Source organism: Elgaria multicarinata, chromosome 6, assembly GCF_023053635.1.
Source record: "Elgaria multicarinata webbii isolate HBS135686 ecotype San Diego chromosome 6, rElgMul1.1.pri, whole genome shotgun sequence".
Taxonomy (NCBI): domain Eukaryota; kingdom Metazoa; phylum Chordata; class Lepidosauria; order Squamata; family Anguidae; genus Elgaria; species Elgaria multicarinata.
Genome location: NC_086176.1, coordinates 21,408,734 through 21,422,285, shown reverse-complemented (window position 1 = coordinate 21,422,285; position 13,552 = coordinate 21,408,734). Strand labels below are relative to the sequence as shown.

Below are 13,552 nucleotides of genomic sequence, written 5' to 3'. Positions count from 1 at the left end.
AATAAGCAGCTGTAGTGCATAAGAAAACTCTGCCATAGCTTCCGTTGCTGTTTACACAAGGAGGGAGAGATGGTTAAAGAGCATATTGTCTGTGCTTCAGCTCACATGGGAAAAGCTGATACAGGTATATCATGAGATTCCTTGGATTTAAGGGGCTAAAGTGGGAGCCACGAATAATAATCTGGCGGGGCACTAAGCAATTTGGAAGCATGAACCTTCTCATAAACTGCTCCCTACAGCAGACAAGGGAGGGGAGCAGATAAGACTGCAGAAAGAAAGAAAGAAAGAAAGAAAGAAAGAAAGAAAGAAAGAAAGAAAGAGGGGGGGAGGGAGGAGACATGACTGTCTTTTCACCCACTTGAACTAGGCTTGTAAAGGACCCTGTATGGTGTTGAGAGTAAGAGCTGACAGTCCTTCTCTAGATTTTATAGCCAAGTTTCTCTACACCTAGGTGGGCAGACATTAGGCTTGTGGGATCTATTTTGTTTGTGTGTTTTTACTAGAACCCAGAGGTCCACAAACTAGAGACAAGTGCAAAATAATGTCTGAGAGAGGTGGAGCCAGGTGTGAACTGTTGACTCGGGGTGTGGGGAGCAGAGGCAATAACCTACTGTACACTTCACACACCCATGAGTCTGTGTAGATAAGTTCCAATCAACATCTTACAAATCAGGGATTCTAATAACAAACAAAAATCAGAGAGCAGAACTGCACAAAGACCTGGTCAAAGGCAACCAAGTGATACTCATGTTTTTCTATGCGGGGAGGACTAAAGCTGAGAGGGGCATGCTTACTATAGGATCAGTCTGGCAGAGATTTTTTTCCTTACAGTTTTACTTTTAGTCAGAAATCTTTGGCAATTTGTTGCAACTAACTCAAAAGATCTGCCAATAGATCCCAATGTATCTTCGGCCCACCCCTGTTCTACATGCTTCAATTCCACCTTGACTTCTTTGTTACTCTGAAGGCTACTTGAATCACGTAGCATTTATGTGTTTGTCCCCCCCCCCCAACTTTAGTGGTCAGATTTGAACAGAAAATACCTTATTGTGTGGTTTTGTACTGGCTCATGTTGAAGCGAATGAATTAGCAAAATTCATCAAATTCCTCCACAGCGTCTCTTGACTGAAGTAGTCTCAGTGATGCCAGAGAAGCTGATGCATTGCTCATTCTCTAGCAGCTTCTGATTAAGGGTTCATAACACGTTCCATCACTATATATTGACATATTGGACTGCAAAATCTCCAAAAGAGCTCCTACAGTGCCAATAAATCTGCTTTATGCAAATGTTACTTACATTTCCACAACCGTACTCAGCCTTCTTTTTGTAACACGTACCCCAAACCAAGCAATAAAAAAGGAAGCTGCATTTTAATATTTCACTGAAATAGCATTGATCAAAAATAATAGAAGGGGGTATTCAATGCCCTGGTATCTTCATTACTTTTGGCTTTAAATATATAGTGAGAACAAAATGCCACACAACTTAGGTTAGGGACACTATTTGGGCACTATTATGGGGTTCAGTAGAATGGATTAAGGTGGAGTGGGGGACAAGATTCCCAGCAAGAATAAAATGCCTGTTCTTGGATAAATTGAAGAAGGATTCAATCCTATGCATCCTACAATTCCCAGCATCCCCCAGCCTGATTGCTAGGGAATCCTGGGACGTGTAGGACATTTTTCTGTCAAACTTTCATAGCATTGAGCTCTGAATTGCAAAATAGCTGTGTATTTTAAAAACATTTGTTGTGGGTACTTTTTACACTTATAATAGGAAATATTGGGGCTGTTGAGGAATAATAAGATGTGGTCTAAAATATAAGGAGGTGAAGGTGCCTTCTGAAAATGGTGCCTCTGTGCATGATTGATGTAAATGACTGCATGTAAAGCAATGGACAAATGGCATCTGTATCCCAGAACACCTTCATTTGCCACCTAAAACCAGCAACATATATTACTATGATTCTCTTCTGTTTTAGCAGTAAATGTCTAATGTCTTCAATGGCTTATTATTCAGAATTGACAGGTTTCACAAATGTGCAATGTATGCCAGGATCAGGGCAGGCTCCAGAGTGTGACAAGGTCAAGCATTTTCTGGAGCCCAAGATCAACAGCACTGCCATTTTTACTTTGTAAGAACATCAGAGAGTTTAGGAAAATTCTCAGTTTATGTACCCTAGCCCTCCAGTGACCCAAATGAGGATGCTCTACCTGAGTACCCCCTAACTTGTTATACAGTCTTGGCCAGAATTTTAGTATTATTCAGGCATTTTACATTCCATACTTTCAGAGATGTGACTTTTGATTAAATTGCTTTTGCTTTACCATTTAAGTTTGAGAAATCGGGTTTCTAACTTTTTCATACATATGTTGCTTATTTCTTAAATGTTAAAACTGTAAACTGTAAGGGAGTGAAATATAAATTGGAAGTCATGATCTGTCCATAGGAATTATTCAGTCTGTTGTCATTCTTACAGGTAGGAAGCGCTTATTTGACCATGCTTGGGTGGGAAAACAAATCTGAATTGTATTATGCCATTTGAATAGTAGAATTTGGTATCTACTTAAACTTCTTATGCAATCCATGTTATGAAACTGCTCGCAGTGGTTTTATTTGATCTTGAAAGTATTTATTTTAGAGTAGATGACATTTCACTCATTTGAATTACTAAATGATTAGTAGCCACCTGATGTAACTAGGAACAGTGGAAAAAATAAGGAACAAAATGAGCCTTAACTTGATCCTCCTTAATTTTGGCCATTTAAGGAAAATCTCAGTATTCTGAAAGCAAGATTACTTTTGTGATAGAGGGTGTGGGTATCTGCATGAGCGTGTGCATGTATGTGTGCAAGGAAGGTTTGTTCTTAAAGCTGATGCAATGCTGATATATAATTATGTTAGAAATTTTCATTACAAAGTGATAAATCATTTACATGACTAGTATGTCTGAAATGCAAGGGTTTGCAAAGTTGGGTCTATCTTAAAATGCAACAACAACCATGCCCTTGAAATCATAATTGTGCCGCCTATCATAAATCCAACTAGCTAGTTGATGGGAAGGCAAACTTTATCTCTAGGTAGCAGGCAGAAAGAAAATGCAGCTGAAAGGCGTATATCCCTAGGGAGGGATCGGATATCCGACAGTCTTAGCATCAGGTCCAGCCCATAAGGCTGCCACCTACAACCTTCCCCGCCCTCATCCTCATTGCAGCTTTGTTAGATCGCTCTAATCGATTGGCATCCTTTCGTGACCACACAGTGGGAGAAAGAGAAAGAGAGAGTCTAACTGGCTCCTCCGTGCCTCCCTTTGATTTTTATGGCCTCTGTTCCATCTAATTGGATAAAATAGGAAGTCACTGGCAGTCCTGTGTTGCTGGGTGTGCTGATTTAACTCAGACCAGCCCTGCAGAGGGGTGGGGGTGGGGAGAGTGAAAGGAGAGCAGAGAGAATCTCTACATCAGAAGAACAGAGTGAAGGAAGAAAGGCAAGAAGGCACTAAAGGGAAAGAGTACTGGGGAGGGACAAAGAATAGGAGGTGGTAAGGATTGAGGACCGAGTTGCCATTCTCCTTTTTTCAAACCTCTCTGTAATGATATTGCTTGCAGTGATGCTCAGGGAGCAGGCACCTGCTGCTCTGTAATGATTCAGCCTCTTTCTGCCGGCTCTTTTGCAAAACAGGATGCTGTTGGTACTGTCACTGCTGCTGCTGCCGCTACCGTTGTTACTGATTTTCCTTTTGCTTCTACTGCATGACGGCTGTGTTTTCCTCCATCTAAGCAGTCACCAGCCTCAGATGCTCAAGGTGAGAAGCCAGCCTTTCGCTCTGGGCTGTTGGTTCACTTAAACAATTTTGTTTAGTATTTCAGCTTCTTTTTATTACCTCGTTTTGACTCCCTGAAGAACTGAGATGACTTGAGAGGAATTAAGGAATTATAAAGAAAATTAAAAAGTGAACGAGAAGAAGCTGAATCATTATGTGGGGCATCCTTTCTCCTTTTTGATTATTTGGAAGGATTTTTTTTCTTTGCAATCTCTTTCTACTTGGATCATGTTCTGACACTTCAACTCTCTTTTAATCCCTATGCTTTGCTGCTGTGAGATTTCTCTGGATCAGTTTTCTTTCTTCTGTTTGGCTTATTAATAATAATGAACTAGGATAGAGTTTTTAAGGCCTTCTAGAGGAGCTCATTTGAAATATATATGCTAAATATGTCTGAAGCCACTCTGGAGGGTTTTTCCAAGCCTTCGACCCAGCTGAGCCCCTCTGCATCACTTGAGGGGCTCCCTGCTGAAGAGGACATGCCAGAGACTCAAATGGAGGAGACAAGAGTGCAGGGAATAGCAGGCCTTGCTGCTACTTGCTGTGTGTGCCTGGAGGCAGAGCGACTGACAGGCTGCCTCAACTCTGAAAAGATCTGCATTGTCCCAATCTTGGCTTGCCTGATCAGCCTCTGCCTCTGCATTGCTGGCCTCAAGTGGGTGTTTGTGGACAAGATTTTTGAGTATGATTCTCCTACCCATCTTGACCCTGGTAGGATTGGACAAGATCCGATCACTTCCGTGGAACCTACTGCACTATCTGCTTGGGTGCCATCTGTAGTACATACATCATACTTTCCAGTACCTACAAATGAAGCTTTGTTTGAGGTTACAGGGAAGCCTGATGGGCCCCTATTAGTTACCTCTGAGGCTGCTCCTAAACCATCTCCATCGAACAGTGTCTTAGATTATAATTTCTTACCCTCCACGGCACCCCCATTACTTCCATCTAGCCTAGAACCTGAAGTGAAAGGACCCCCAACGGCCTCTCTGGCACAAGAAGTTGAAACTAGTATCCAAACAGTTCCACCAAAACTAGGTAAGTGTAAAAACATGTCCCCTACCACCTATATTTGCATTTTGTTATTCTTATGCATATAACACTGGTGCAATTTATTAAGAGTAATTGTGATGAAATGGTTTTGTCAAGAATTGAGCAGGAGTGGGTTAGCTCAGATAGTAGCTTTAGCCTGTCTCTTTATTATAGTTCAGAAAAAAGCATCTTGGAGGGGGTGGGGTTGCAAGTTACTTAATAGTGCTATACCAGCAACAAGATTGTGGTTAGCTTGTTCACCTGATGTGCTTTACAATTTGGCAGGATATTTCAGTAATGAATTTTTATTTGAATGTTGCATTGGGTTGTTTGTTTTTAATTTTGATTCCTTGTCCCAGTCCATAATTGGCTTCTGTCTTAAACTTTACCGATTTCCCAAGTTCTATGTGTTCTGTATTCCTGACAAATTATGTTTCCCGTCTCACATACACACACACGTATGCCCCCTTAAGCTAACAAGGTAATGCAATGGTAAATAAGTGCTGTTAATTTGGCAGTAATTCTATGTGCTCATGTTTAGAGCCTGGTACCAACCTGTACAGATATGAAGTGCCATGTTTAGCCTCAATAGTGTCTCCTCCAGCCAGATATCTCTTGACATTGTTTAGAACTAGTCACTGTAGGGCTAAATGTAAGCAATAGCTTGCTATGGTTCAACACTGTAACCTTTTTCTGCCAAGGACTCAGCCTTGGAATTTGTGGTGTAATGATAAAGAAGCCTCTAAGCATGTGCAGAGTATGTTTCCTTTGCCCACATAGGATCAGGAGATAGCATTTTCTACCTGAGAGGATATAGTTTCCAGGTCAGTTCGATCCTTTGTTTTTTAGAATTTTAATCCTTGGAGTCATTAGAGGGGAAATTTGTTAATTTATTTAGGGTAGATGAGCCTGCCATTTCCCAAAGGTTTATTAATATCCCAATTCACTGATATCCCCCCATCCCTTGCTGATTTTACTCTAAGCTCCACAGATTAGCCTGAATTGGCAGGTTTAAACTGTGGAGTCCCCTTTCCTTTTACTGCTCAAATAAGAAATCATACAAAACGTTACCATGTAATTGGGATGTAAATCTCCTAAATAAATAACATTTAGCAAAGTGGCTTGATATAGGATACCAGACATCAGTGAGTGTTTAGCTCCATCAAAATAGTCTGAACTTTGCTATTTAAAAATGGTTTTTTTAAAGAAGTCCAGTGCTAGAGAATGAAATTGAAATGCAACTATTGAAACAATGCAGATCAGGCTGTGAACAGGCAAAGGGGGTGTGTTCAGAGAGGCCGATGATTTCTAACAGAGACCTGCAATGGCAAATGCTGTGTGTTCCTTTGATTTGTTTACTCTCTTGTAACAAGATTGTCAATCTTTATCTTCTCTCTCTAAACCCCTTTCCCTTGGTCAAGATATTTTTGAATTTTTATTTCTGGAGCATCAAGTATTGGTCACATATCCATATGTGGTAGATACATGCCAAATGGAACAAGATTTGCTTCATCATTGGCTATCCTGAATTAGTAATTATGCCATTTACAGATGGATCTTGTGCATGTTTACTCAGTAGGACTTTTCTACCTAATTAGTCTATAGATTGCAATTGCATCTTCATGTACTAGATTACGTAGGCTGTGTAAATAAGAAATCTCTATTGCTTTTCAATTTTTGTGAACCGCCCGGAGAGCTTCGGCTATTGGATGGTATAAAAATGTAATAAATAAATAAATAAATAAATAAGCTATACCTATCTGCAGCAGTTGTGGATCTTACCCAGTTATCGTAATAGTTCAAATCTGTGTTTAACTGAGAGGGAATTCAAAAAGCACAGCCTTGCAACTCCTTCAGGTATCTTCTGCCTTGAGAATTCATAGCAGAAATATTGGGTGAAGCACAATTTACCTTAAGTTGGTTGTTTATCAATTCATGGACTGAGAGCTGAGCAAGTAAAGGACAGGTTGATTGGTGTAGCAAAATCAGCTAGGTAACTGTCATGTATTGAGATTGCCTTAACCATTTTTGTGCAAATGAGGGTGGCTATATGTTTTTTATATATTTTTAATTCCAGAAACAGATCCTCGTTATCCCCTTTTTATTTTAAAGTAGCATAATTGGTGAATCTCGTTAAGATACTGTTGCCACCCTTCTGTTGCTGGCAAACTGCATATCTTTTATGAAAAGTGTTTTTTTCCCTTAAGAGAAAAAAAATGACAAAGAGCTGTAAAAGCAAAACAAAGCATGCACAGCCTGCAAGACTCTGTAAGATTTAACTATGTAAGGATTTAATTCATTCAATATTTTGAAATTGGGGGAGAGAAGAGTGTGTTTCTAAAAAAGATGGCCTAACAGCAAATCATTATCTGCAGCCCTCTCAACTCACATTTACAGAATTGGGGGTGGGGGTGGCACTGGTGGAGGACGGTAGCAATTGTTTTGTTTTGATTTTTAAATCTGAGTTCCATACAGTTTTTTATAGGAGAGAGGGACTTGTCATTGACTTTGCTTTTGATATGCACTGAGTAATGACACAAAACTACTTGGGAGTAAATTCCTTTAAACTCAGTGAGGCTTATTTCTAAATAGACGTGTATAAGATTGCAGTGTTAATTAGTAAGGAAAAGTAAAGCTGTAAGATAGCAACCATAACATATAGAGCAAGAAATTAATTTGTGCAGTGCTGTATTTTATGCAGTGCAAGTCACTGGTAAGGATAAAAAGATCCAGTAGGTGAGTTGTGTGAGGTGGGTGGATACTTAAGTATGTACATTGCTAGGAAGCATTTGAAGCTTCATCCCAGTATTTCTTCAGAAATGAGATTACGCTGTCATAGTTTAAGACTGACACTTCAATTTTGGAATTGGACTTCTCACGAGTTGCAGGATCCCATTTTCCTTCTCTCCTTTCCGTCCAACTCAGCATATTCTGTTTGGGGCTCTATCCTTCAAGGTCATAGTCTGACAAGGGCTAATTGATTCTTCTCTCTGCTGGAGCCTGGGAGAGAGGCAATCCTAGTAATTGTCTCTGCTGCATTAGTCTCAAGAACTTGTCTACCTTTTAGTACAATATACTTTGTATATTATCAGTATAGAAATAATCTTTTTTCTTCCCCATACCTTCTCATTTTAAATTTAATATAAACGTTTTTCTGCTGAAATAGGAAAAACAATACAGCATTTTATGCATGGAATAATAGAAATGGAAATATATATGTATGGTAGTACATAAATGTTGTTGTTGACGATGATGATAATATAGACAGACACATACATGCACAGGCATTTTGACATTACCTGTAATCTCTCTGTAAAGATGTGTTGGGCTCATGAATACTAATGCTCAGGAAAAATTGTATTTTTCTCACAATGCTCCAAAAGCACCCCAATTACTATAATGTTTATGTTCAGAGTATTGCAGTCATTTCTGTAATAATAGCTATTTTGTATTGCATTTTTTTAAAAAAAATTGTGTGAGGTTAACTAGAGGTTTGAGCCCTTAAATTTCTACTTGACTATACTTTTAGGTGCCATATTTTTTGAGTGTGACGATAGTTATCACTGGCTTCTGATGGCCAAACAAAATCTGGTAATGGGTTGCACCTGCTAGATCGCTACTCTTGTTTTTTCACAGTGTTGCAAGGCTCTCAAAATATATATGGGTAATGCTACACCGTCATGCTAAAAAGCTTATCAAAAGCCTGAAAGGCAACAGCAGCCCTGCTTAAGAGATTTGTGATACTTGATCATCAGAAGGACATGGTCTTTTAAATTGGTGGCTCCATTGCCATTGAACTGATTGTCAAGGAAAGCATAGATGAATCTAAGTTTGCAGAGGGTTAAGAAGCAAATGAAACTTAGAGAGCTACTTTAGGGACACACCTAGAATCTTATGGAATGGGCAAGAAACACATTTCATGAAGTAAACATGTAGATGAAAACAAAGTGTGAACAGAATTTTCAAAGTAGTGAGCCAAAAGTCAAGCCCATACAAACTTGTGATCCACCAAGCAGAACACAGCCTACTAGACATGTAATGTAGCCTCCAGTTGTCTAATGGCCTCAAGGCCTGTTTTTGCAGACTCAGGCAACAAACAAACAAAAAATTACCTGAGTCCCAGATGAGCTGCCATACATGGCACATGGATGCTGGGGCACATATTGACCCATTTCTTATGTTCGTGGCGTGCTTAACAAGCCACAGTTGCTTGTTAATCCTGCCACATGTGCCGGTCACCTTCCCCTAGTTACCCTCACTGGTGCAGCTCATATTGTCCAAACCCAGGGGGAATGGCTTGTTTGAGGGGGCAGCAGTCCTCAAATAACCCATGGGCAGTTCATGAGTTATTTGGGGGTTGCTGTCCATGCCCTACCATGCCACCCAGATTTGGATGACACAGCAAGCCGCACCAGCGAGGATAATTAGGGAAATCTGGCCAGCATGCACAGTGGAGGAAATAAGCCACCAGGGCTTGTTTACTTCATTGCGATTGTGCAAACAAGCCCATTGTGTGGTGGGTGTCTTTTAAGGAAAATTTTTGTTTCCCCATATGAATGAGCTTCAGTGCAGAGAGGGCCCTCACCAGGAACTTTCTGAGGAAAGCTGGATTGCAAATAATGTTTTTTTACATTAGATAGTAAATGTGCTTCATATTTTCCTTCAATACCATACGTAGTAGTAGGTTTAGTTCCCACCCACCCCCAAGCCTTCTGGTTACTTCATCACACCGTTCTCACCTCATGTGCTTTCTTTTATTTTGCATTTGTCATCTCTCTCTGCTTTCCTGGGTAGTACTTGTATGCTATTTTACAAGTGTGGTGGTCCTCATTTTTACTCTATGGTAAAACTTCTTAGAATAAGGATGTCAAGCTCCCCACCCAGTAGATGCCCTGGGACCATTTTCAAAAAATTTTTAACCAAAATGTCATCTAAACAACCTGGGGCAAGGGTATGCAAAGGACCACCTTTCTCCACGTGAACCTGCCCAGCAAGTAAGATCTTTATTGGAGGCCTTTCTTTCTTTCTTTCTTTCAAGCATTTTTATAGCGCCGCCTCACCATTTCTGGCATCGAGGCGCTTTACAATAACATATAAAACAATTCCATTAAAACTTTCTCCAGGTGCCCCCACCTGGAGTTGAGTTGTGTGGTGACTGGAAAAATGGCCTTTTCAGTGGTGGCACATTATGTGATTTCTTTTTAAAGCACGTGCTTAAAAGCATGTACACCAGGTGCCATCATATCATTATTATCTTTTAGCTACTAGACAAAGTACATCCTGTTTTCTCAAGCCTTTAATGGTATTTTATTTGCCTTTTAAGGTATTTGCTCCTCTTGCTTTTATCTTTGGGTGTTTACTAATCATGCAATACCTGTTTTGATCACCAAACTCCTAGAAGATCAAGAGAAAGCTTGAATAGTCAGCTACCATGATAATTTCTTTGCCTTTCTACTGTGCAGAGCAAATGGCAGCAACTTTCTATCTTATAAAAAGCCTCCAGAGTACAAAGTCTGAAAGAAAGAAAAATCTCTCATGCACATTTATTTATTTATTTATTTATTTAATTTCTATACTGCCCAATAGCTGAAGCTCTGTGGGCTGTTCACAAAAATTAAAACCACAAGGTACAGCATAAAATATAGAAGCTTAAAAGTGCAATATAGCAGTACAACCAAAATAAAATCAAGCACATTTAATATAACTACACCCGCAGTGTTATGGAGGTTGTTCATTATGCTGTCTGTTTCTTAAACTTTTCCCCCATTAGGGAGAAGCAGAATTTATTATCTGCACACAAACCTCTCTTGCTCCAAAGATGCAATTCAGGCATAAAGTCAAAACAAGACAGACTTGAACCTGCAAAATTCAGAAAAGTAAATGTCCCTTTAACCACGTAGTCGGTATACAAGGCTTTTATAAATAGAAAGGATTCAACATTTCTATAGTACATTTGAAAATTGGAATCCAATCTTCCTAGGTCACATTGTGTTTTTAATCATTTTAATGTTAAATAACCAATAATGCATATGTATTTGACAAGTTATTACTTTTTCAGAAGTATCTTAAATTGCTTAAATAAGCACAGTGGAGTAAATTAGTAATGCAGATTATGCCTCTTGATTAACAGTTGATAGCATAATACCGATGCCATTTTTAATAATGGAGCAATGGTTTATATACCATATGATGCCATTAAAATGCCATTATTCCCTCCTCCTCTATATTATATTACCTTTTGGCTAATCGGTGAGAATATCTACTCTCAGTTACCTCTTTTTCATTGTTTTGGTGATGACATATTTGTCTTTTGTGCATTACAGAGATGTACCAAGTAAATTTTCTTCAGTTTACAATGAAGTCATTCTTTTAGAAAAGATACGAGTCTTTCCCAACAGCTTGCGACAAGGCAAAATGTTACCAAAAGTCTATGGCTCAAGTTCTTTGTAGTTGTGCATTTGTTCTGCAGTATGCAGCTTGAAAGATATAAATGGAACCTTTTATGTTTTGATCATTTGCAGTCTTGCTAATGGAAATGCAATAGATTTTGCTGCAGAAACCTAACTCTGAATCAATATTGATGCAGTGAAGCAGCTGGTTCAGCAATGAAGCATCTGTATATATAGAACCCAGGATAGAGCTATGCAGGTTCCTGGTGGCCATAGTCAATTTGGGGTAACAGGATACAGCCAAGCTTGGAAACGCAGGCCTCCTTAGGAAGGCTGATGGTGCTGGGGCAAGAGCTGGGAAGTGACAGAGTTCTTCACTATCCATTAATCACTGAGGGCTTTGCTGAAAGGCAATGTCAAGATCCAGGACTACCACAGCATCAAGAATTTTGACTATCAGGAATAGGGCATATGGCGTAATTCCCTGTTTGGCTAGTAGCTTTCTGGGTCACCTGCAAAGTCAATTGGGCATTGCATGCTGTGCCATTTCGGATAATGGTCAGCAACACATTTAATTTTTTGGTTTTGTAAGTTACAGAGTTGTAAACCATCAGTAATTATTGGGGAACAATATAGAATATAGCTATAATAGTGAGATTCTGTATTTCTAAATATCATATTCATAATGAACTTTGTCATCACATTAGTATCCTCCATGCTGCAGTAGCTATGATTTTACATCCTATGTTGCTGCAAGGTTAGGGTATTTGTTGCCACTTCAGTTAGCTCTTGACTGCCGATACATTCTAGAGGTTATCATATGGAATATCTTAAATGGTTGAGCTTTGTGCCATTACAGTATAAAATGATCTTTGTGTTATGGGTGTGTGTATGCAGGTGTAATGCCTGTGAGTTTTCTACTTGGCTTGTAGTGCAGTGCTTTCTCCTTCTGCACATCCAGGTCACATGTGATTTCTCCAAGGCCTGTGCCTCTTCCATATGTAGGGTAGAGTCAGAGTGCCTAAATTAGCCCTATGATAAGCTGTCTTTATTTTCTCCAATAATAATTTTCTTGTCCTTCATGGGTTATTACATCCAATAGGGAGGGGATCCCCAACTTGAACCAGAAGATTGTAAATTTATCCTTGAGAGAGGGAGTGGTACTGGTCTTAATAAAGGAAGTAGTAATTAGGCCACTCCTGAAGAAGTCTAACCTCCTGGATGCAGATGTTGACAACTATAGGCCTGTTGCTAACATCTCTTTTATGGGCAAGAAGCTCTCTTCAGTTGTTGCGAGCCAACTCTAAGCACTCTTGAATGAAATTGATTATCTAGATTCATTTCAGTCAGGCTTCAGGCCTGGTTTTGAAATGAAAACTGCCTTGGTCACATGTGGGATGACCTTTGCCAAGAGGAGAACAACCATGTTGATTCTCTTCGACATCTTGGCAGCTTTGGGTACCATTGACCATGGTATCTTTTTGGATAGGCTATCTTGGTTGAGTGTTGGATGTACTGTGTTCTGGTGGTTCTGCTTCTACTTGAATGGCTGATTCCCAAAGGTGATGTGTGGTGGATTATTCCTGTGTCAGTTGATAATTATGCTATGGGGTTTCACAGGGCTTTATTTTATCCCCCATGTTCTTCAACAGCTGCATGAAACTACTGGGAGGTGTTTTCCGGATATGTGTACTGAGGTGTCATCAGTATGATCTATCTCTCTTTTTCATCAAATCCAGATGAAGTAGTGAGTGTTCTCAGCCAATGCTTGGGTGCAGTTATGAACTGGATTTATCATCTGAGGCTGATATACCACCTACAACCTATTTGCACAGAGATACCTTGGCTAAAGTTATTCATGCTGTGGTAACTTCTTGTTTGGATTACTGTAATGCATTGTATTTGGTACCACCTTTAAAAATGGTCCAGAAAATTCAGCTGGACAAAATAAGGCAGCGGTATTGTTATCAGGGACTGGCCTATATAATCATATTGCACCTCTACTTCTTGAACTGCACTGGCTTCCCAACTGTTTCCAGTCCCAATCCAAAGTGCTGATATAAACCTTTAAAACCCTGAACAGCTTAGGGCCAGGTTACCTGAAAGATCGTCACCTTCCATATATACCTGCCAGTATCCTAAGATCAACTTCAGAAGCCTTCCTATGTGGTCCCACCAAAAAAGCTGCAGTGGATAGCTTCTAAGGAGAGAGACTTCTCAGTGGTGGCATCCCAGTTGTGGACTGCTCTCCCTATAGAGGCTAATCTGGTGCATACATTGTGGTCTTTTGGGCATCAGGTGAAGAGC

General features: G+C 39.8%; 2 protein-coding genes across 3 annotated transcripts in view; both read left to right on the top strand.

The window, feature by feature from the left end:
- The window catches only part of NRG1 (neuregulin 1), a 612,616-nt gene that overhangs the window by 504,222 nt on the left and 94,842 nt on the right, over positions 1 to 13,552 (top strand). The gene's annotated exons all lie outside the window — the stretch shown is intronic.
- LOC134400674 (uncharacterized) lies at positions 3,236 to 4,896 on the top strand. Its single transcript, XM_063129144.1, has one exon. The coding sequence runs from the start codon at positions 3,684 to 3,686 to the stop codon at positions 3,846 to 3,848; it is 165 nt and encodes a 54-aa protein (XP_062985214.1). The 5' UTR covers positions 3,236 to 3,683; the 3' UTR covers positions 3,849 to 4,896.